Here is a 24576-nt window from a genome sequence, read left to right as displayed (position 1 = left end):
TGTCAGTAAGTCGATAGTATCTCCTTTTTCCTTGTTTGGTAACTGCTTCACCACAAAGTAGCCCTGCCAGATAAGAAAAGAATCTACCATGTTTAGTGGCTTGATGTAAAGCTGATCACTGTCACACCTGCGCAATGTAGAAAACTTCTTCAATACAAAAGCATATGATGTTAACTATGGTGGCAACAAAAATTGAGAAAGGAGTATCCTTCCTTTACCTAAAGCCTATTTAATTAAGCCCTGCTTTAATTCTTTTTGCTACTAAATTCATAGTTTCATCTGAGGCTCAAACATGTTTACCTAGTCTTACCATTATTAGGCACCAGTAAATAAATTATTAAATTAATTGAATGAATGGAATTCTACCAAGCCCACCCCTTTCTGCTTCATCCCATGGCAAGAAGCCAAACGGTGAGGTGGGAACGGGGGAGAAGTAAACCTCAGAAAGAAGTCTGACCTGGTATCCAAACCGGAGCCTTTTGCTTGGTCTTCCATTTCCTCTCATTTTCCTTCTTTCCTTTTGGCGCCAAAGACTGAATGGGTGGATTCAGGGTGCATCTAGATAGACCGGCTTTAATCAGGGCATTGGAGCTGCACACAGGAAACCGAACCGTGTAGTCTTTTTCCTCCCCTGCCTTCATGCTGCCTTCTGAAGCTGTCCCATGCACTCCAGCCTTTTCAGGAAATACCCTCCTCCCACCTGTAAAACTCTTATCTTCCTCTCTCTTTCTTCCCCATCCAGGCTTCTAGTCCCTGAGCGACACAGACCTCTGATTTTAGAGACTCAGGCCAAGTTGTGAGTAGCTGAAAGATTTGGCCTGGACACTTGCATTTCCAAAGGAAAGCTTGCTAACATACATGAATCCCTAAAGGGCAGAACCTGGACGGGACTTCTGCCCCTTACCCACTCCAGCATGTACTGGTGCCCCCATTCACCAGGAAATAAAGAACCAACCAAGCTTGCAACTTAATATGACCCAGGCCCTCCCAACCCCCAGCACTGCTCATGGTTCTCTTTTCCCAGAGAACCAGGTCCAAATCAATAGAGCTTACTGATGGGAGAGCCCACCACTAGGAGCCCATCTGGGGCAGTTGGTGGTTAAGGGGGGAACCCTCCTAGGGTCAGCATCACTGACAACAGCTGCATCCCAGATGCAGAGCAGTGTGAGGCAAGCCAAGGAGGCCCTGATTTATCTCTGCCAACCAAATGCTCCCAGGTTTCCTATGACTTAGCTCCCTGGCTGGTAGTCTAGGCTTGCTTACACACACAGCCGCAGGCATATAAATGCAAACTTGGGAGTTCCTGTTGTGGCTCAGTGACTTACGAACCCGACTAGTGTCCGTGAGGATACGGGTTCAATCCCTGGCCTCCCTCAGTGGGTTAAGGATCCAGTGTTGCCATGAGCTGCAGGGTAGGTCGCAGACGCAGCTCAGGTCTGGCGTTGCTGTGGCTGTAGCATAGGCCGGCAGCTACAGCTCCAATTTGACCCCTAGCCTGGTCTTCCATGTGCTCTGGGTTCAGTCCTAAAAAAGAAAAAAAAAAAAAAAAAAAAAAAGCAAACTCTCATGATTTCAGCGATGTATGGAGTCAGTCAATGTGGCCACTGTGAGAGTGAGGTCCCAATGATCTCACTTGAGCCTGGCTGGAGCCCCTGTGCCCTCCCTGCCCACAAGAGCTGAGGCAACAGAAGGAGCCAGGCTGTGGCTTTCCTTGGCCTGCCCACCCCAAGTCTCCTCCAGGAAGCTCTGTGTCCTTGGACGGTGGCTCTTCTCTCCTTCTCATGTCTATAAAGTGGGAGTTCTGAATGAAGGTTTTGTGCGGTGGTAAATAAGTGCTGTTTCCTGAAGAGGCACATGAGGGAGGCCTCTGTAAATACGGGCCCGGTACCATGAGGCCAACTGGCGGGTCTGACGGCCCCATGGGCTTGGGGTGCATTTGCTGCTCAAGGATCATCCTCTGACCATCTCTCCCTGCCCTGTCACTTCTCAGATTGCTTTGAAGTGTGCTGACATTTGCAATCCTTGTAGAATCTGGGAGATGAGCAAGCAATGGAGTGAAAGGGTCTGTGAAGAATTCTACAGGCAAGGTCAGTAGAGATGCGACAGCTGAGCTTTCATGGCCCCTTCTCCTTTTCGGCATGTATCCCCACAAAACAGGAAATGGATAATCTATCAAGACATTTGTTCTTTCACCAACTCTTATTATCCTAACCTTTCTCTTTAACTCTCTTGCAAACCACCCAGCCCTTTTGGGGAAATAATTTAAAAATAAATAACATTGATTTACTATGGAAACAGGTGGTAATGAGGTACTGTAAAAAAGAGCAAAAAAGGAGATATATGTGTGTGTGTGTGTGTGTGTGTGTGTGTGTGTGTGTATATATGTGTGTGTGGTTTTTTTTAATGGTTTTCCTCTGAGGATATAACAATGTAAGGGACAGTTTGATTTTTTACTCTGACCTTCATTTTAATGAGCTGAGCACAGTCTAAAGGCTAAACGCCATTTGGGGTCAACCTTCTCTACTCTGACAGAGGGACTTAGACTTTTTTTGTATTCCTTTTCCTTGCTTTATTAAATAAAGTTAATAATGAAATAGAGCATCAGTGGCTGGAGTTCATCCTCTCAAATAAATACAGTGAAAAGACAAATGGCCCTCAAGTTAGGGTATAATTTCTAAGAGATTAAGCTCATTCAGAATTGAGGCAATGAATTAGCAGCAGGATCTTGACGTTGGGTGGGATTTTGGCCTTGAAACACAGCTTGTTTCTTCAGGCCCAGTTTCAGGGCTCAGGATGTTTGTTCAGGCACAACAGTGCCCTGATGTTAGTGACAGGATCAGGTTTGAGAGGCCGAGAACAAATAAAGCCTGAAGTGCCCCACATACCAGCTCTGTGGGGAGGTCAAGCAGCAACAGGGAGCCTTTTGGAGGAGCCTCCATAGAAAGATGTGTCAGTGACATCGAGATGGTCCCAAAGACAGAAGACAAAGCAGAATGGATTGGGTTCATGTGGGGCCAGAAGGCTCTGCTCACCAGCTCTTTCCCCCAAGTACAAGCACGCATGCCGTTTCCAGAGTAATTTTACTTCAATTGAGTTAGAAATCAAAAAGGTCAGTTCTAGTGCCCATGATACAGAATCTCCACTGAGGGAAAAAACCAAAAGGAAGTAAGATGAAATGGGAGCAGGGAGGTTTTAGATGAGATGAGATACTTTTTCTTATAAGACATAGAAAATATTGAAACAGCACAGTGAGAGAAGGGCTAGAATTTTCATCCTTGCAAATCAGGCAAGGGGACAGGGAAAAGATTCTACTTTGTCCCTCTTGGTTTTGACTGAGTCATGGGTTTCTCTTGGCCTTGACTGGAGTTTAACCCTTTCATTTGCTTATCTTGCACCCTATTTGGATTGTGAGCAACTTGAGGCAGGGATCAAATTGTAAGGCCCACAGAGCTGGGGTATTGAAGTTGTTAATTAAGTGGAATAAATGGGCTCAACCAATAAAGGTGACCTGTAAGATTTTTTTTTTTTTTTTGCAAAAGTATTTTGTGGTCCTCATAATAATATGTATGGGCAGCATTATAAGATGGAACAACCCAGAACATTTGTAACTGATCACTGAAGGTGAGCTGGCATGTCTCCTGGAGAGAAAGGAGAATACAGAGGGTGTGCTGGGTCTTTTTTGTTTAACCGGATGGTCTCGCAGAAGTTCAGCTTATTTAACTTTCTGTTTATCCAAACTGCCTGTCCTCCATACTGAATTAATTTTTTAGAAATTCATTAAGCATGACTTGTATCATTTTGATTAATCTTATTCTGGCTTTCAGTTTAGGATTTGTGCTTCCCTAGATTGCTGACAGTCCTAGCTAATGATTCATGTTGTTAAGCAAAGGAAATCCCTAAAATCAAGGTTGAGGGTAGAGGGGAAAAGGCAAATAAGATCCCATGAATTAGGAGAACAGTGTTAAATTCTCAGAAGAGACATTAGGATTCAAATATCATTCACCCCCTTCCCCACAATGCCTTAAAAACTAAAATTTCTATTCTGTTGTAACTACAGATTAGTATCTTCTCATTCAAACAAGATTCCCAGCAGTTTTCATTGAACATCTGCTTCCAGCCTGGTCTAATCCTCAGCAAAGCTGTGATTTTCCTATGTGCAAAGCTTCACTGAGAGTGTCATGAAAGAGACAAAGAATTATAGTTAATGTTTCAGAACCTTAAAATACTCATCAGTAAAATTCCTAGAGAAGAGAACTGCAATTTTCCTCTTCGTATTCTCTACATTGATTAACAAACTGTCTGAAATATACAGTGCTTTGTATATGTTGAAATAAGTGAATGAATAAATGATCCTGTTGGAAGACCTCTTGGTAGAGGTCACAGGAGAATATCTAGCACTGAGGATGGTAGAATCTGAGCTGGGGATTAGAGGATGTGTAGTGACTGTACCTTCCAGTAGGATAGCCAGGAGGCACATGTTTTTAAGTTTAAATTAGTTAGATTCAATAAAATGTAAAACTTAGTTCCTCAGATTTGGTGATCTTATTTTAAGAAGGTACGATAATGGGCAGTACAGAGAACATTTCCACCATTGCAGAAAGTTCCACTGGTCTAGATAGAGAGGAACAGAAATGGACACAGGCCATGGTAAGGACCATCCTCCTGCCTCAAAAACCAGCTTTGTCGCATAGTGGGTGAGAATGAGAGGGTTTGTTGAGGCCCCTGTACACCAGGCTAAAGTGACATGACAGTGTGAGTCATCTTAGAAAGGGCAATTAGGGCAACATATATAGGTGAAGTGAAATAAATAGTGAAGAAACTTGCTAGGAAGCAAAAACTAAGAATAAGTTTTTTTAAAAATTGGTACAACCACTATGGAAAATAGTATAGAGTTTCCTCATAAAAATAAATAGAATTGCCATGTGATCCAACAATCCCACTCCTGGGCATATATCTGAACAAAACTAGAATACAGAAAGATACCTGCACCCATATTTCATAGCAGCACTATTCACAATAGCCAAGATATGGAAACAACCTAAATGTCTGTCAACAGATGAATGGATTGAGATGTTGTACATATATACAATGGAATACTACTCAACCTTAAAAAAAGAACAAAATTATGCCATTCACAGCAACATGGATGCAACTAGAGATTTCCAACTAAGTGAAGTCAGAAAGACAAATACCACATGATATCACTTATATGTGAAATCTAAAATATGGCACAAATGAACCTGTCAACAAAACAGAAACAGACTCACAGACATAGAGAACAGACTTGTAGTTGCCAAGGGGGAGGGAGGAGGGAGTGGGATGAACTGGGAATATGGGGTTAATAAATAAAAACTACTGCATATAGAATGGATAAGCAATGAGGTCCTACTCTATTGCACAGACAACTATATCCAATCTCCTGGGATAGACTATGATGGAAAGTAATATTAAAAAAAGAATATGTAAGTATGACTGAGTCACTTTGCTGCACAGCAGAAATTGACACAACATTGTAAATCAACTATACTTTAATTTAAAAAAATAAGTTCTTAAGACACCAGATGAAGATGTGGTGTATATACACAATGGAATACTATTCAGCCATAAAAAATAAAATTTTACCATTTGCAACAACATGCATAGGCCTGGAGGGTGTTATGCTTAGTGAAGCAAGTTGGATAGAGAAAGACAAATACTGTATGTTTTCATTTATATGTAGAATGTAAAAAATAAAACAAATGAATGAATATAACAAAGCAGAAACAGACTCACAGATACAGAGGACAAACTAGAGGTTGCCAGCAGGGAGAAGGTAGGGGAGAAAGGTAAGATAGGGGTAGGATATGAAGAGGTACAAACTACTAGGTATAAAATAAAGAAGATACAAGGAGGTAATGTACAGCACAGAGATGTAGCAAATATTTTAGTATAGTTTAAAATGGAGTATAATCTATAAAAACATTGAATCACTATGTTGTGTACCTAAAACTAATGTAATATTGTAAATCAATTATTCTTCTATTTAAAAAAAAAAAAAACAAACCAGACTAGAGTCATGCTGAGTGAAAACAGGGAAAAAAGATATTTCAGCAGAGGAAGAAACAGGATTTGCTGCCTCAGTATGGGGTTGGAGGGAAGGGAAAAATCAAAGACAACTCCTCCAAAGTGTCAAGCTTGACTGAAAAATTACTATTAACACAGAGCTAAGGAGGTGAGGACTAAGACCAACTTTAGGAGAATTCATTATAATATTAAATGATGCCTATGCCCTGCCCTGGGAAGCCTGTTACCATCTGGCTTCCCTGAATCCCTCAAGTTAAGTCAAAGGGATTTCCTCACATCGGTTTTGAGAATCACCGGGGCACAGCAGTCTTAGAGAAAATGACAGGAAAGATCCTAGCTCAGTGGTTAAGTGTAGACGCTCTGAAGTCAGACTTCCCAGGTTGGAACTCAGGCTCTCCTCTTTATTGGAAGAGGCACCTTGGGTCAATATACTTCCCTTCCTCTTCATCTCAATTTCCACATCTATAAAATCGAATGAGGTTGTGTTGACAGCACACTAATGCCTTAAAGACTGTGCCCTCCATTGGGAAGAATTGCAGGGAGTATTGGAGTATAAAGGAGAAAAACAGGTTTTCAGATAGCAATCAGGATTGGGACGAACATGCATTCTTCTTTCTTTGGGGGAATCTTAGTCATCAGGAATCATCTCCTAACATCAGGAGATCTCAGCAGGATCATGATGGTGGTCTTCTGGGTTATTGCCTAGAGTAACAGTACTTGCAGAAAGGCCATATTGATCAGAGGGATCAGAACAAACTGGGAAAGTTCCTGAAAAACATCATGTGGCTAATAATCTTTAACCCACAGGCAGTTATGCTCAGGGTGCCTAATCTTTAGCTTAGGGTGATTGTGTTTAGGGTGCAATTAAGCCAGGAAGAAGGATGCTAAGCTGTTCAGTTTTAACGTATTCATTTCTAAAAGAGGCATAAGGAATATAATTTTTCTCTTAGGTATGTAATATGCCTGTATTTTTATGTGTATCCCTTGAAAGGGAACCAGGATCCTGCCCCAGGGCTGTACTATTGCTTCTTTACTGTTCCTCCTTGTCTTTTTTTTTTTTTTTTCTCTTTTGTCATTTCTAGGGCCACTTCTCAGCATATGGAGGTTCCCAGGCTAAGGATCTAATCAGAGCTGTAGCCACCGGCCTACACCAGAGCCACAACAACGCAGAATGCAAGCCACGTCTGCGACCTACACCACAGCTCACGGCAACACCGGATCCTTAACCCACTGAGCAAGGCCAGGGACCGAACCCGCAACCTCATGGTTCCTAGTCTGATTCATTAACCACTGAGCCACGATGGGAACTCCTCTTCCTCCTTGTCTTTGCATCCCCCTTCTTCCCTGATCACCAGCTGTTTGAACCTGACCTTAGAACTCAGGGAAGGCCATGGAGGCTGAATGAGGCCTGTTTCCTAAGAACAAGAAATGGGGGACACAGAAAGGCTTTTGTGCCCAGGAGCCGCACAGGCCCCTGCTTGGTTACAGTTGTTCTGAGGATTAATTAAATGGGTAAAATTCATAGCACAGTGCCTGACGCACACAGTAAGCACAATATAAATGTGTGTGTTTCTTTCCTCTAGAGGAGGGCATTCACACCCATGAACCCAGCTCAAGATTCTGAGAACCAGCTTCTCTACCAATTAACCAGATTGTCTTTCCCAATGAAAAAGTACTCACAGTTTTTACCTTCAGGAAGAATCGATAAAGTATTTTGATAAAGCTTTGCATGGTGGATTTCTCTTTTGGTCCTCTGGCTGATGGAGGCATTAAAAAGACAGATCATCCTGACTATTATGCTTTCTCACCTTCAGTTACACTAAGTAAAATTCTAAGGAGTCTGAATGAAAGATATCAGACTCTTATTTCAGATTAATTTTGTAGCTACAGAGATGCTTTTCAAATGAGATCTTCCCAGTTTCCCGCCTACTTATTATTCCCAGTTGTTCAGGTGAAACTACGCAGGGTGAAAGGAGAAAAGTATAAAACCTGTCTTCTTAACCTATAACCTAAAACCAGAATTTCCATTTCATATTAGGAAATTGGCCACTAGTTCTCTTGTTTTTATAGATCTTTGTTCAAAAGTTTATCCAGTCCCAGAGTAAACCTATTTACAATGAGCCTATTGTAAATGATCATTGATTCAGTTTTAAATTTTCACAGAAGCTATCATAACAGGGAACAGTAATTCCCAGATAACTTCTTCCAACTAGACCAAACTATCAACACTCATGTTTGAAAGTTCTTGATAACCAATGTTTCTTCTTTCTCCTTAGGTGACCTTGAACAGAAATTTGAACTGGAAATCAGTCCTCTTTGCAATCAACAGAAAGATTCAATCCCTAGTATACAAATTGGTGAGTTGAAAAATCAATTTTAATTTTAAAGGAATAGTTTTGGCACCTCTACCAAGGGTCACAAAGAAGCTGTACAAACAGCTTTCAAAAGATCCACACTAGAGGTTTAATTGATGCCCCTTGGAATGACTGAGTCTAAATAAACACGCCAATCATGGCTAATCGACTAAGTAATTATCAATTGAGGTGAAAAATAGGGTAAAGGCTTTGTTATAGACTCTGAATAACTAACCTGTATTATTAACTTTGTAGTTCAGCGTTGAGTCAAAACCAAATAGAGTAGAGGAACAAGCATCAGTATGGGCTGCTAAAGATAGATTACCTCTCACTCTCTTTAGGGCTTAAAGGGTAGGAAGTTTGCAGTTTAGATTCCTTCCAATTTGGTCACTACCCTCCACCCTCAATGCATGACCCCAAGGGCTGAGTCCCCAGGCCCCACAAGCCATGCTTCTCTATTCTTCACTTCAAAATGCATTTTCAGTCTCATTCTTGTATGAGCACCCTCTCAACATCAATTGCAACAAACTGTTAAACTGGGATGTTAACGCATCTAAAATAACTATTAGTTCCCATCACTCCTTGAAACACTCTACCAACTCCATCTACATTTAAAACAAGTCTTTCTTTTCCTTGCAGTGCCTTCTGATTAAAACCAAAATCAGAACTTTAACTCTTTTACTTATAAGCTGTGGCCCTGATATGTACCAGTTCATGTTTTTCACCAGTTTCCACAGACTTCAGACAGCTTAATACATTCAACAGTGCTGCAAACCTCTGCAAGGCTCAGGGCTTAATTTTAGATTGGAAAGGCTCAAAAAGATCAGCTGAAAACTGAGAAAACCAGAGGCAGTTAGAACGATATGCCTTCAATTCCTGAGAGTCAGATTGAACCCCCCATCCCACAAAAGAGTCACAAAGTCTTTGTAAGAAAATAGGAACAAAATGAATCTAGTTTAAAAAACTGAAGAGAATATAAAAATATTAAAATAGATGTGTTAGAATTATGAGGTTATTGGTGATCTTTCTTTTTCCAAATTGCTCTTAATATTATGTTCTTTTTACAATTAAACCAGTTCATCCACCTGAAAAGGGGAGAGGTGTGTTGTTATTAAAAATAAATAAAAAAAAAAAAAGAATGCAGGAAGAATGCAGAGCAGGTAAAGGTACTGAATTGTTGGAGGCTGGGTGGGTAGGTGTCGTAGCCTTGGCCTCCTCGGATCCAGTGCCCCCTATCAGGTTGCTTTAGTTATGGAAATTATGTGATGCAACCTACCAAAATACTAATCCTGGGACCCCATTCATTAAACTGGCTAGAAAGAAATTTGCCAGGCACCTGTTAAAGACATTTTGAGCCCCAGGAGGAAAGCATCCACAATGTTATATGCACAACCTGGCTTTGTAAGACCAACTTGGTTTCGGAGATTCTATCCTCTTGTTGTCATGAGAACACACTTATTTTGTCAGATCTTATGTCCTGATTTTCAGCTCAGGAAAATGTGGTTACCATAGATACCTGTTTTTAAAATGGGATGGGGACTGAGTGAATAGGAAAATCCCATGGGTGCTACACCAGCACACCAAGAATAAAACAAAAGAGGTGATTATAAAACAACCTTTAGTGTATAAATCTTCCTGCCTCTTCCTCATCTCCCAGTTCTGTGGGTTCAGGGCTGGGAGGTGTGGTGTGCAGGGGCAGATTAGGCTAAACTGGAAAAATCCAAATAGATGATGATAGTAGAATGAGAGCTGTGGGCTCCAGCCTCCCCAAAAAGAATTTTCCAGTAGGTGTAAATAATGCAGCTATTTCCTCTGTCCTGATTCCCCTGGGACTGAAAACGTCCCCTCTCTTTTTCCTTTCTCAGTGCATGATGAGGATTTCCTGAGTGCCATCTCAGGCTCAGATCCGATTTTCTGTTTAAGTAATTCATAGTTTCCCAAGTGAAACAGGGATTTAATATTCACCCCACCATTCACATCCCCTCCCCTCTCTCCATCAAACTCTACATTTTTTTTTTTCTGCTTTTTTTTTTACGGCCATACCTGCAGCATATGGAAGTTCCCAGGCTAGGGGTCAAATTGGATCTACAGCTGCCAGCCTATACCACAGCCACAACAACGTCAGATCCAAGCCACGTCTTCGACCTACTCCACAGTTCAGGGCAATGCTGGATCGTTAACCCACTGAGTGAGGCCAGGGATCCAACCCGCATCCTCAGGGATGCTAGTCGGATTCGTTTCCACAGCACCACAATAGGAACTCCCAAACTCTACATTTTAAAAAGCAGGCATTAAATCAAATGAATCTCTCATTGATGCAACCTATTGAAAGAAGGGGAGAAAGAGGTTCCGAACACACTTTACTCTGAGGCCACCATTTCCCCCTTCCCGACTCCCACCCCTCCAGTAGGACAGTATCCCGGCAAAGTCAGGTTCTACATCAGTTGAGTAGAAGAGGGAGGTTGGCACAATACTCTGGGAACCTACAGGGGAGGTTCCTGGATCTGATCAGAGACAAGAGATTCACGAAAAAAGCTGCCTCGTGGTGTCTACTCAGACTTTAAAATTTCTCTATCTGCCGCAAGAAAGTATTGATGTCTGATGAGTAAAAATACAAAGGTGTAATTCCAGAGTAATTTCAGGAAGAAAATGAGGTGATTTTTAAATGTGGGGTTTGCAACTTTTTTATACTTTAGATAAACCTGGTAAATATTCCACCTTGAGCTTTAGAATAGTATTATATTGGAGATTATCTTTTTAGATATCTGAAATCTAATCTCTTCTAAGATGAAAGATACTCAAAATTAAATATGGACATTGTGAAGGAGGAAAAGAAAATTCAAGAATGGTAACCAAGAATATCTCAGAACAAAATCCTTACTTGCTGACACTCTTTATAACCTTTATCAAAATGTAGACAGCAAATCACTGGCTTAACTTTGCTTCTCAGGTTCAGGTTATCTAATTCTATAATATTTAAATCATACTTCAAATCTGACGAGATGACCCAGACATGTACAGTAATATTTTGCATTGCTGAATCCTTTTCCCATCTCTATAGCATCCTCAAAAGCCAAGTATCTGCTGTTCGTCCAATAAAAAGCTAATCAAATCAAGCCTTGTAATTCATATGCCTGTAAACACAGGGTTAGTTGTTAGAAGAGTTCATTATGCTGAAAAATATTTGCCTTTTCTCCCCATACCTACGGTTTTAGGGAAATACAGTAAAACGTAAATACATCCAAGTTTGTGATGAGTCCAGTAACTCCAGCCTAGACTGGAAGTTATCTTTGCTGTAATAAACCATGTTTAATATGCAAGGCACATGACAGTGGAACATGATTAGAAAACAACAAGGCTAAAATAATTGAGAACAGACATGCAAACAAAGAAGTGTTTTATCAACTAGTCATTCAAACAGATGACTAGTTCATTCAAGCAGATGATTAGTCATTGAAGCAGAACCCCCCCCCTTTTTTTTTGCTTTTCAGGGCCGCACTTGTGGTATGGAGGTTCCCAGGCTAGGGGTCTAGTCGGAGCTGCAGCTGCCGGCCTACAGCCACAGCAACGTCAGATCCGAGCCGCATCTATGACCTACATCACAGCTCACAGCAATGCTGGATCCTTAACCCACTGAGCGAGGCCAGGGATCAAACCTGCAACCTCATGGTTCCTAGTTGGATTCGTTTCCGCTAAGCCACGACAGGAACTCTGAAGCAGAACTTTTATGCAGATAAATATCTGTACTGAATGAACCTTTATTACCTACACCTAGTTGTTTAACCTAATTGAAAGTAAGACAGAACTTTGAAACAATAATCCTGAAAAATTACCCCACAGAGTAAATGTCTGAATTCTGCAGATGATCTAAATCAACGATGTGCCCTGTCCTGGAATCATTTGTCCTTTTCTCCCCTCCCTGACCCACCCTCCTTAGTCCTAGCACAGACTTTTTAAAAACTTTTTGTTTGTCTTTCCTCTTCTTCCAATAATAATAGCCAACATTTATTGTGTGTTTACTATGTGCCAGGTACTTTCTAAGCATTTCACATGTGTTAAGTCATTTCATTGTCATAGCACCCTATCAGGTTGGTACCCTTCTTAACTCCTTACAGATGTGGAAACTGAGGCACCGAGAGGTTAAATGCCAGGCCCAAGGAGACATATCTTGTGCTCCCAAGCTGAGGGCAGGGACCACATCTCGGTGGCCTTCATAGCCCTGGGCCAAGCACATTGTGGGCCCGATTGTGTTTATGAGGAAGAAGTAGGTCTTACTGCCCTGCTGGTGATGAGCTTGGCCTTGCCTCTTCCAGGTTTCATGACCTACATCGTGGAGCCACTCTTCCGGGAATGGGCCCGTTTCACAGGGCACAGCGCCCTGTCCGAGAGCATGCTAAGCCACCTTGCACACAACAAAGCCCAGTGGAAGAGCCTGTTGCCCAGGCAGCACAGAAGCAGCAGCGGTAGCAGTGGCGGTGGTGGTCCAGACCACACAGGCCCAGGGACTGAGGACGAGGAGCAGACTGTGACCGGAGGCGACGCCCCATAGTGCCAGCCAGGCCCGCCCCTGCTCTGCACACTGAGAGTGACAGCCTCCTTGAGCAGAGGCCTCTGAGAGGGCAGAAGCCCTAAGGGGCTCTTGCCGCTAAACCCAGCCCCTCTCTGGGTGTCGTCCTGGGGCATTTTTGGAACCCCACTTCCCTGAATCCCACTCACCGGCCTCCCTCCTTTTTCCAAGTGTACAGAAGCCATGCGTCACCTCAGCATTAGCTGCCAAAATGAGCAACTCCATTCTGCAGTGAGGGAGCTGATTCCAGGGGCTGGCTTGGCCCTCGAGGAGAAACTGGGGAAAAAGAAAGAGGTGCTTCTGCTGTGGCCCCCCTCGGGCCCTGGGTCACACTGTGACAGGTGGCACTTCCCAAGTCCAGAGGGTTTTAGCATTGGCCATCGGACCGCTGATCTGCATGACAAAAACACCAGCATATTTGGAACTCCAAGGATCTTGGTCTTCAGTCCGAGAGCACAAATGAGAGTGTGAGAGAAAGTACCTTCTATTTTAATAATAATTATTATTATACAGATAATAATAAATCTTTTTAACTTTTCTATTTTATGCACTAGACAATGGATCTACAACTTTGGACTAAGATTACGCAATGTACCCAAACTTGAACAGGGGGTTCATTGTTTTGTTACGGACTTTATGCCACTTGGGGTCAGAGATTTGGCATCGTCTCAGTTTAAGAAACCACGTTTCCTATCCAATCCGAGGGGAAGGTGCTGTACAGTTCATTCCTTTGCACCATTAGCCAATCTGTCTTTTATCAATAACTCAGATTCAGTGACATGTTTATATTCACACTTGTACATTTTCTGTAAATACCAAGCGCTACTGATCCCCATGCCAAAATACAAGAGTATTATGGGATTGCTACCTGTATAAACATGGCACTGTGAACAGAATACTGTTAGTTTTAATACAAGAGAATGCATTTGTAAATATGGTATAGAGTTTATTAATATACTATTGTTTGCAGATAAAGGCCTTAACTTTAAACATCTTTCATCTTCTGAAAGCTGCCCAACCGAAATCCTCACAGATGTCCCTCTGAACTGCCTTCCCATGTCCATCTTTCTGCTTTCCAGCTGAGGTCACAAACCAAAACTGAATAAAGTCTTTGAGGAAATATTTTGGAAACTTCACGTGCATTCCGCTTGGGACCATAGTGTTTAATCTATGGCACAAGCATCGTTTCCTCAGATTCACAAGACCCTTCAGCCAGCCTGAAGTCACTTTCAACACAACGATGTTGCACTCTGTTTTCACAAGCCAGCCGATAAGCTTGTGGTTATACGACTCTTGTCATGGAACGTGGCAGTGTGACACACAGCAGGTCTCACCAACCTTCCGTGACCCTGTCATCTAACTGTCAGGGACTTCCCTGGTCCCCTATCACACTGTCGTCTGTTCTGGCTGCAGTACCAAAGCGTCTTTGGTTTATGGTTGCCGTGCATTTCTTTGGTGTTAATAGTAACTGGATTTTTCTTTTTCCTTCATTTCATGTGAACAACTACCCACCTGTTTAGCAGAAGTTTATATAATTTAAGAAACTATTTCAGTTTTCTGGTAGAATTTACCGTCCTGGCAGGTTATTGTGGTTGATCATGGCTCTAGCTAGCAGAGTCACTTTGGACTTTGGTTGCCATTTTTTCTGCAGACACTTGGCCGTAAAATCAATTTGTTACAGCATTCTTCTCTAAGTTGGCTAAACTCTGTGCATTAAACCTTTTCTTTAGAACTTCTAGCATAACTAATGCGAAATGAAAATTGGCAATGCCCCCCTCTTTTTACCTTAAACAATGTGGTAGTGGGAGAACGATAACATGATTGTTTCTGCCACTATCAAGCTGTTTTGCAAGCTGACTCTCATTTCCTAAGTGCAACTCTTTTGTGTGTGTGTGTCCTCCTAACATACAAATAAAATGTTAGAAACTTGACTGGATTGTATGAAGTTCCTGAAGAGAGACTGAGGCTTGCAGAATTAAGGTTGAAGGGAAATGTGGAAAGTTGCTTGTACTTTCATTAAAGTAGGAGAGGTTATCAGATGGTACTGAAGAAAGTGTGAAAATCTCGTGAAATGGATGGGTGATAAGTTAAAATTGTTGATATGGGTAAGAAGGGACGTTGTGAAAACGTAACACTAACTTTGGGTTTTGTTTTGGGTTTTTTTTTTTTTGTTTTTCTCTAATACCTATGAACTAACACATGATTCTTTATTGCTTTAATACTCTGAAGCTCTCAGCTGGGTGAAGCCTCAAACGAGAACATATTGAATGTATTTCTGCTTCCAACCCTCTCTTCTTTTGGTTTGGTGATACAGAGGGCTTTTGAGTAATCTATTTTTAATATACATGAGATCAAATCAAGGAAAGCAATTACTGATGAAGAAATGATAGAGATAAGAGAGAAGAGGCTGTTTTAGCTACTGGAGCCTCAACTTTGACTCTAGGAAATGGACTGTGTTGTTTAAACTATATTTATATCATAATTTACATAAGATTGGAGGCATTTTTAGTAGTTCCATGTTTACAGGGCAAAAGTATGTTAGATCTTGCAAAAGAGCTCACGGAAAAAAGCTACCAAATATCTAACAGTTAAGGCTATGAAGCAGTTTCTAGTATGATAAAAAATCTGAAGTAAAATGAGATGTGGTGCATAAATGAGACACCTTTGTCTCTTTTCAGCCATTTGGACATTTTTTGAGTTCCCTGTTTGTTAACAATAAAGAATGTGAAAACCTTTTTTTGCCCCTTGCCTACTAGTGGCTCTCTTGCAATATTTCAATGGAAGGAATCCAATTACTAGTGAAGACACAGCTGCTGGATCATCCGTGGACTTTATCTTCATATCTTTCTTCTCTTAGTCCATGGACCATCAAGAACTGACTTCTCAAGTTTAATTCTTTCAATGCTTGAGGAGAAAGGACTCAAAGGGCTATTTTTAGTGCGTTGAAGGTAAAGTTACAATCAAATTAAGAGAGACAGAATAGGTAGCAACTGCCAGGCCTGACAGGCAAAGTCTGCTTTTCCTTTTTACGGCACCTGTGAATGGTCAGACCCTTGTCCCTGAAACCCTGACCTACCCATAACTCCATGCTAGGCTGAGTGAAAATCCTGCTCTGTTTCTACCTGCCTAAAGCTTCCCCAATGGGACTTGGAGCGTGTCCTGCAACACTGTCTCCAGATAGTTCTTCTTAGAAACCACAGACTTGTTTTGTAACCTTTTCTCATGTTGAATCAGATCTGCTCACTGATTGGAACATTGGTTATGAACTTGTATCTCACTGTATTTCTTATGCTTTGTTCTTTTAAGCAAACCTTTAAAATTGTGTTGTTTTGTGTACACAAATGTGAGGTTTGGGAAAAAAAGAAAAAAAAACCTTGTGGTTTTTGCTCAAAATGTGGCCTAAATATCCATTGGCATGTCTAGATAAACAACTAAAAATAAAGATAATTTCTTAAAAATATCACAATATGAAAATATCCTGATTCTCACCAGGTAACGGGTTACCACTCAACTAATCAGATTCAAGCTCAAGATCAAGAGCACAGCTGCAGACATGGTCCAGGTGACTCATTCCACTGGGGGCTGCCATGTCCATGAAGCCATCATTTGGCAGTTAGTACCAAGATAAGGGAAAAGGGCCATTTAGCTCTACATTTAACCTTGAGTCCGATATTTTTCTGATCCACATTTGTCAAATTCATACAAAATTGAAAAGGAGGTACAATGTTTTAGGTTGTGTAAACATAGCAGTCTCAATTCAAGAATTACTTGTGAAAAACATGGCCTTGCATTTTAGGATTGGAGGCCACCAAGAACAACTGAACAGTTCAGGCAGCGCAACTGAGTATCTAAATCCACCCGGAAAGAGAGGAGAGAGAGAAACACCACCCAGGTTTCCCAGAAACAGTCTTGTATTTTTACAAATTCTCTTTGCATTCATTCTGTTAAGATTTGTATTCAGAATCTCACTTGATTCCTTAACGCTTCCCCGTGTCTGAATGTAAAGTCACTTTTTAGGTTGTCGACACTCTGTGTCATCAAATCAAAATCAAAAGTGAGACCCAGTGGTGTTCCCAGGAAATGTCAGGCATGATTTCAAATATACCAAGGAACTCAGCGGAAACATCGTCAAATGTGAGCAATTGAATTTCATTCAACAAATATTGATTGAGGATCTACTATGTGCCAGAGGTTGTGCTAGATAGTTGGGATATAAAAAGACCCAAATCCCTCCAGGATCATTCAGACTCATGTCAGAGATCGGCATTACCAGTGAATTCTTGGAAATTTCGTGAGAACGTCTGTGAGAGCTCACCTCCTGGAGAAGAATATAATATAACACAGATAGATACACTTTGGAGGCAAAGTGGTCCCAATCTTGATTCTCTCACTAACTTACTCTGCAACTTCAGACGAATTACTGAACCTCTACAAAACTATTTCCAGACAATAATATTTTTATGGGAGTTCCCGTCGTGGCGCAGTGGTTAACGAATCCGACTAGGAACCATGAGGTTGCGGGTTCGATCCCTGCCCTTGCTCAGTGGGTTAACGATCCGGCGTTGCCATGAGCTGTGGTGTAGGTTGCAGACGCGGCTCGGATCCCGAGTTGCTGTGGCTCTGGCATAGGCTGGCAGCTACAGCTCCAATTAGACCCCTAGCCTGGGAAACTCCATATGCCGCGGGAGCGGCCCAAGAAATAGCAAAAAAAAAAAAAGAAACAAAAAATATTTTTATGGTTCTATTGTGGCAATAAAAGAAATTACCTACAGGAGTTCCCGTTGTGGCTCAGCAGGTTAAGAACTCGACATAGCATCCATGAGGACACGAGTTTGATCACTGGTCTCACTCAGTGGGTTAAGAAGCTGGCGTTTTTGTCGCAGATGCAGCTTAGATGCCACAATGCTGTGGCTGTGGTGTAGGCCAGCAGCTGTAGCTTCAATTCAACTCCTAGCCCAGGAACTTCTATATGCTGCAGGTACGGCCCTAAAAAGAAGAAAAATAATAATCATTTTTTAAAAAGAGATTGCATACAAAAAGTACCCAGCACTCTATAGGGTGTAGGATGTACATGATAGGCTTTCAGGAGATGCAAGTTCTTTCCTCTTAAATTACAAGTATTTGACAAATAGCCATTCAGCCATGGGTAAGAATGTGGAGGATATATAGGGAGAAATGGCCTAAAGAAATGCTGGTGATTATTACACTGGGATGTCAGACTCATTTTTACATTTTTTTAAATATTAATTTTTGTGCTTATTTATTGGCAAGCTTGGGTAAATAAAATTACCTGATGAAAACACTGCCTCAGCTACAGCCTACATTTCTGTTTAGGCCTCTATATTCTAGAATAGAAGAGAGTGTATCTTTTGTTTGCAGTTCTGTCAGAAATCTCTGCGAAGGAAACAGCTCCTACAAACAAAAGGACAGTCATTTCTCTCCTTTGCTTTATGCCACCAAAGCCCAAATTCCAGCTGGTGATGGCTCTGGTCCCTGTGTCAACCCCCCCACCCCCCAAAAGGTTGCTGGGCTCTCCACAGACTCTGCAGGAGCAGGTGTGGGCTGACGCCTCCAGGATGCACTCATCCCCAAACATGTTTTCAGCTAATGCTTACTATCATTCCCAGGGCAGGACAGAAAGCAGAGGCATTTCCTAACAATGTGTCGGAGGAGGGAGAAGATTCAGTCCCGCCTCCATGGGAACATAACGGACAAACATTTGAATACTGACTAAACAAGGAGCTTTTAGCTATGAGGCACTCCACGATGTCCCCCCACCCCCCGCCACCGCCCCACCACCTTAGGCAAACCAGAGAGATTATTATAAAAATGTTAAGTTTTAGCCGATACGGTTTCAAGATGCATGATTGCCTTGCTTAGTCATCTAAGCAACAGTGTATTTTTGATTCAATTGCCTGAAATTCTTTCAATTCTAGTATTACAAGTGCTGATTTAATCTCTGGCAATTTTTTTTTTCCTTTTAAGGAAGTGGTGCAGTGGAGTTTTAAAAGCGTGGGCTTCAGAGTCAGACAGACCAGAATTCAAATGCTGTTTAACCCCAGGCAGTTAATGTAACCTCTCTGTGCCTTCATTTCCTCATGTATAAAATGAGATTAACACCTAACTCCCAAGACAGTATAAGTTCAAGATTAGAGAGCATACATAAATATATACAATGGTTTCTCACAGAAAGGGGGTATTAACAAATAAAAATTCTTACATCATTTAAAGAAAAAAAACTCTACAAAGTGGGAGCTGGGATATGACTTTTGCTTATTCTAGGTTGTACATTTTTTGTACAAAATAAAACACAAGAATCATTAATAGACATTGAGCATAATTATATTTACAGGTGGCCAGTCTGACTATAAAACAACCCTTAAAATACAAAATATTGTAGAAAAAATGATTATAGAAGAGGACACTGTTTCTAGGGTACTAAGGATACACCAATAAGTCCAGGGACAAATAAAGGGCTCTTTTTTTATTGTAAATTCTCCTCCCAGCCAAAGTCAATCAGTCTGTTGAATCCAAGCCTTCTCTAAAGCTAAGGATCATACGACTCTGTTTATTTGGTTAACAAAACTTGATAACCTGTCAAGTTTTCATGAATTCCATTCATATCCTATACATTCTATCCACAGAAATTTCCAGGGGCCCTTCCCCATTGTAATGTTAGATACTTTCTGGCCACTGACAGCAGAGGCAAAGAATATAGGGGAGTCTCTGTAAACAGATGATCCTAAAATAGATTCTGTTCTCCCAAACTCTGCTTGAAGATGCATTCACTAAAAGATGGTTTTAAGTATTCCTTGGGGGAAAAAATGGCTTCGCAACCAAAGAAGTCTGAGAAACAATGGATTAAACACCCAGGTTTCTCTCCTGTACACTTCTCAGAACCACAGTTCCAACAAGACGATAGAAATGATATTGTTTGGATCTAATAATGTTGGTTTCATTATCATGAAGCTTTCCTTGACCACATCAACCTAGAATGCTCTCTCCATTTACCATTTTCTCTCTTCGTTTTTTATTTGCTTTAGTTTTGTTAGTGATTACTAGTAACTCATTATTATTGATATATGTGTGTATTTTCTGCCCAACTTGAGACACAGTATAACACTGTGGTTAACTGCCTGGCTTTGCACTTGATTTCACCACATACTAGGTGTCTGACCTTGGGCAAACTTCCAAATGCTTTGTGCCTCAGTGTCTTCATTGGTAAAATGATGATAAAAATATCTATTTCATAGAGTTTCTGAAGAATGAAAGAGTTCATGCATCTAAAGCACTTGGAACAGTGCCTGACAGACAGAAAGCACTCAGTAAGTATTAGCAAAAACCACCATCTCCCTTGACCCCTGATCCGTAAGTTCACTGATAACAAGAATACTACCTTTTTTCATATTTTCTCCATAATGTATAGTATAAGAGGTGCAAAACAAATATTTCTTAACGGAAGAACGCATTTTTGATTGATAAATTGAAAATCATATCAGAACAATAGGTTAACATTTAAATCCAAAAAAATTCCAGTTGGAACAATAATTGTGTCTCAATACTTGGCACGCAGATGTTGTTTTTCAATATTGCTAATTTCTGTGTGGGGAACTTACATTGTTTCTAGGAACATGACTGAGGAAACCAGCAGATTTTCTCCTCCTAGTTTATGAGCCTCCTCTTCTGAGTGGTGAGCGCAAAGATTATTCCCCAGAAGGACTTAATGCCCAGAGAGTTCTAGGTTTTTTTTGTTTGTTTGTTTTTTATCCAAATGGAAAAGAAACGTACAGAAACACCACTAAATTGCTTCCTTTGCAGAGCTAATAAAAGTCTCCTGTTGTAATACACAATCCAAGAAAAGACAGAGATAAATCCCAATCCTCATCTTTAAAAAAACAGCATTGGAGCAGCAGATGAGTCTCCTATTTTATCTTTGTTTCAAATACTTAAGATCACACATGAGTGACTCCTGCTTTTTCTCCCAGTATGCAATTACCTGTGTGTTGTTTCAGTTGTCAACAAGGTAAGCCTAATGGACCAAAATGAAGGGTCAGTTCTTGGAGTTATTTATTCCTTCCTACTTCCCACGGCTATATTTTTATTTGCACCTTTCTAACCCGAGAGTCAGACTTGACATTTCAATGGACTCTCCTCCACATTTGATGAAAAATAACATATAAATGAAAACGAAATACCCAGAGTGCCATATACTAGGATAAGTGAAAAATATATTCTAGACTTGCAGACAAATTTTCAAGTGTTAACCTGACTGACTTGGAGAAGAACAAAAAGTTCTGCCAGATCTTTCCTCAGGTTATGTAACACAGTCTGAGATATTTCTTAGACACTTCTCCTGACTTTGGTTATTAAAAATGTATTAATCATCCCACTAAAAGCTTACCCCCCAAAATATCATCTTGCAACTGAAGGCTTCATTATCTTAAACTCTAATGGGAAGTTTGAGTTGTTTTCTCATTCTGATCAACTTTGGCTTCAACAGCAGGTTTCCGCTCCCTAAGCACGCCACGTAAGGAATGTTGAATGTCTGACTCCACCAACCCATGTAAGAGGCAGGCAGGCAGGCACAGGCCATTGCCCCAGTGCTAACTACCCAGTGAACCCCGGAGGCCCCATGCCAGCGTCTGAACAGGACGAGATGAGAAAAACAAGGGCTGCGTGTGGGCCTGAGAGTTTGAGTCTTGTACAAATGTCATGGAAAGGTGCCTTGGGCTGGGAGGCGGGGTAATGATTTTTCTTTAACATGAGAAGGAAAGAAGCATTTAAGGAAGACTAACCAAGCTGAAACAAAATTACTACTCCCCTCCTGTATTCCTTTCCTTGGGCTGCTGTAACAAATCATGACAAACTTTGTGGCTTAAAACAACAGAAATTAGGAGTTCTGGTGTGGCTCAGCAGGTTAAATATCCAGTATTGTCACTGCAGGGCCTGGGGTTGCTGCTGTGGTACCCCAAGCCCTGCAGTAACAATCCTTGGCCCAGGAAATTCTGCATGCTGCTGGTGCATTTAAAAAATAAAATAAACAATAGAAATTTATTCTCTCACATACTTAAAAGTTGAAGCCTGAAACCAAGGTGTTATCAGAGCCCTGATCCCTTCCAGGGAAGAAACCTTTCTTGCCACTTCTAGCTTCTGATGGTTTCCAGCAATCTTTGGTGTTCCTTGGGTTGTGGCAACGTAACTCCAATCTCTGCCTATGTCTTCCATGGCCTTCTTCCCTATGAGTCTTTCCTGAGTCCCTTCTCTGTTTTCTCTTCTTATAAAGAAACCAATCATGGAATCAAGATCCACCCTAATCTAGTCTGATCTCATCTTATTAAATCTACGAGATCCTTTTTCTAAGGAAAGTCCCATTCCAAGGGTCTAGATGGACATGAATGCTGGGGGGTTGCTATTCAGCCCAGTACACCTTGACCCCCTCATGCATCCACCATATGCTTTACCTCTCACGGCATCATCCTAATCTCACACACACACACACACACACACACACAGAGTACATGCATATCTTCCAGAATTCCCCTGATATGGAACAGATTGCTTCAGGTTTGAGATATGGCTATTTTTGTATATTTGGAGGGAAAGTCTGGAGAAGTCGTACAAGAAGGAAGATCAAAAGCACATCTTCATTTCTTTCTCCTATATTCTTTCCTTACTAATTCATATCTGTCTCAGGGGAAAAAAAAAAAAAAAGTCTTAAAAACCCCACTGGAATCTGCCATCTGGAGATGGCAATGTAAGTCTTGTGCCATATTTCAACTTCTTCACTCTCTCATCATTATTGTTCCAGATGCTCTAATGCATTTATTCACTTATTCTTTTAGAAGCAAAGTAATATGATGCAAGGACAGGCCCAGGAGGGTCATGGGAGTGGGTAGCTTCAGGAATGTGGAAGAGAAAGTCAATGTATATAAGGAACAAAAAGAACCTCACAGCTCATGAGCTATCGACTTCGTGCTGAAGTTACATCATGCAGGATGATGTCGGGACTTGGGGTGAGAAGCCTAGGGCGTCTCCCGTAACTGAAATAGAGAATATGGACTGTCCTGTGATGGCAGAGAGGAGGAGGTAGGAGTGATACATGGAAAAAACCCCAGCAAGATGACTTTTAGAGTTTTTGGTCTCTCAATGAGGGTAGAGGACTAATAGTCTAGAAGTGGCAGTAAGATGTAAGGAGACACTGATCCCATTTCCCAACATGACATGAGAACAGTTGGCCATGAATAGCCTCCCTCTGAGAGGCGTCTCAAAAAGTGTCTTTGGGGGCCAGGGTGGGGCAGTTTTCTTTTGAAGTGTGAAGGATAAAGGAATACCAGGTGCAGAGACAGAGTAATTTTGTGTTCATCCTGTCTGGGAGCACCAGAGAACATAACACGAGGGTCAGGAAGGTGGACTCTGATAAGAGAAAGTTAATTAGAATAACATGGGGCATGAGGCTATGAGAGAAGATAATGAACGGAGGAAGCATTATTTTGAGGTAGTAAATCAGGTAAGGGAGGGTGGATTACTTTCTTACACCATACACAAAAATAAACTCAACATGGATGAAAGACCTAGATATAAGACTATATACTATAAAACTCTTAGAGGAAAACATAGGCCAAATACTCTCCAACACAAACAACGGCAACATCTCAGATGCACCTCTTAGAGGAATGACAGTAAAAGCAAAAATAAACAAATGAGACCTAGTCAAAGTTAGAATTTTCAGCACAGCAAAGGAAATCCCAAACAAAACAAAAAGACAACCCACAGAATGGGAGAAAATCTTTGCAAATGAATCGACTGACAAGGGATTCATCTCCAAAAATTTTTATAAACACCTTCTGTAGCTCAATACCAAATAAACAAACAACCCCATCAAAAAATGGGCAGAAGATCTAAACAGACAGTTCTCCAAAGAAGACATACAGATGGCCAAGAAACACATGAAGAGATGTTCAACATCACTCATTATTAGAGAAATGCACATCAAAACCACTCTGAGGTACCACCTTACACCAGCCAGAATGGCCATAATCCAAAAGTCTACAAACAAGAAGTGCTGGAGAGGGTGTGGAGAAAAATGAACCCTACTACACTGTTGGTGGGATTGTCAATTGGTGCAACTACTGTGGAAAACAGTATAGAGATGCCTCAGAAAACTAAAAATGGAACTACCATTTGATCCAGGAATCCCACTCCTGGGCATCTAACCAGAGAAAACCATGACTCGAAAAGACACATGTACTCCAATGTTCACTGCAGCACTATTTACAATAGCTTAGACATGGAAACTACCTAAATGTCCATCGACAGAGGAGTGGATCAAGAAGATGTGGTACATATACACAATGGAGTATTACTCAGCCATTAAAAGGAACAAAATACCAGCATTTTTAGCAACATGGATGGACCTAGAAATTATCATGCTAAGCGAAGTCAGCCATACAATGAGACACCAACATCAAATGCTATCACTGACATGTGGAATCTGAAAAAAGGACATAATGAACTTCTTTGCAGAACAGATACTGACTCACAGACTTTGAAAAACTTATGGTTTCCAAAGAAGACAGTTTTGGGGGTTGGGGG

At 41.2% G+C, this 24576-nt stretch overlaps 2 protein-coding genes across 8 annotated transcripts in view; one reads left to right on the top strand and one right to left on the bottom strand.

The window, feature by feature from the left end:
- PDE7B (phosphodiesterase 7B) overlaps positions 1 to 16444 on the top strand; it is a 467494-nt gene extending 451050 nt beyond the window's left edge. For all 7 annotated transcript variants that reach the window (XM_021087558.1, XM_021087561.1, XM_021087554.1 and 4 more), the window contains 3 exons: positions 1991 to 2087; positions 8340 to 8420; positions 12731 to 16444. In XM_021087558.1, the coding sequence (XP_020943217.1) occupies positions 1991 to 2087; positions 8340 to 8420; positions 12731 to 12966 (414 nt within the window). In that variant the 3' untranslated portion in view covers positions 12967 to 16444. The remainder of the gene's footprint in view (positions 1 to 1990; positions 2088 to 8339; positions 8421 to 12730) is intronic.
- Positions 1 to 24576, bottom strand: part of MTFR2 (mitochondrial fission regulator 2) — a 92700-nt gene that overhangs the window by 24157 nt on the left and 43967 nt on the right. The gene's annotated exons all lie outside the window — the stretch shown is intronic.

This window comes from Sus scrofa, chromosome 1 (assembly GCF_000003025.6).
Source record: "Sus scrofa isolate TJ Tabasco breed Duroc chromosome 1, Sscrofa11.1, whole genome shotgun sequence".
NCBI lineage: Eukaryota > Metazoa > Chordata > Mammalia > Artiodactyla > Suidae > Sus > Sus scrofa.
Note: the sequence above shows the minus strand (reverse complement) of the source record. Positions and strands in the feature narration are given on the sequence as shown.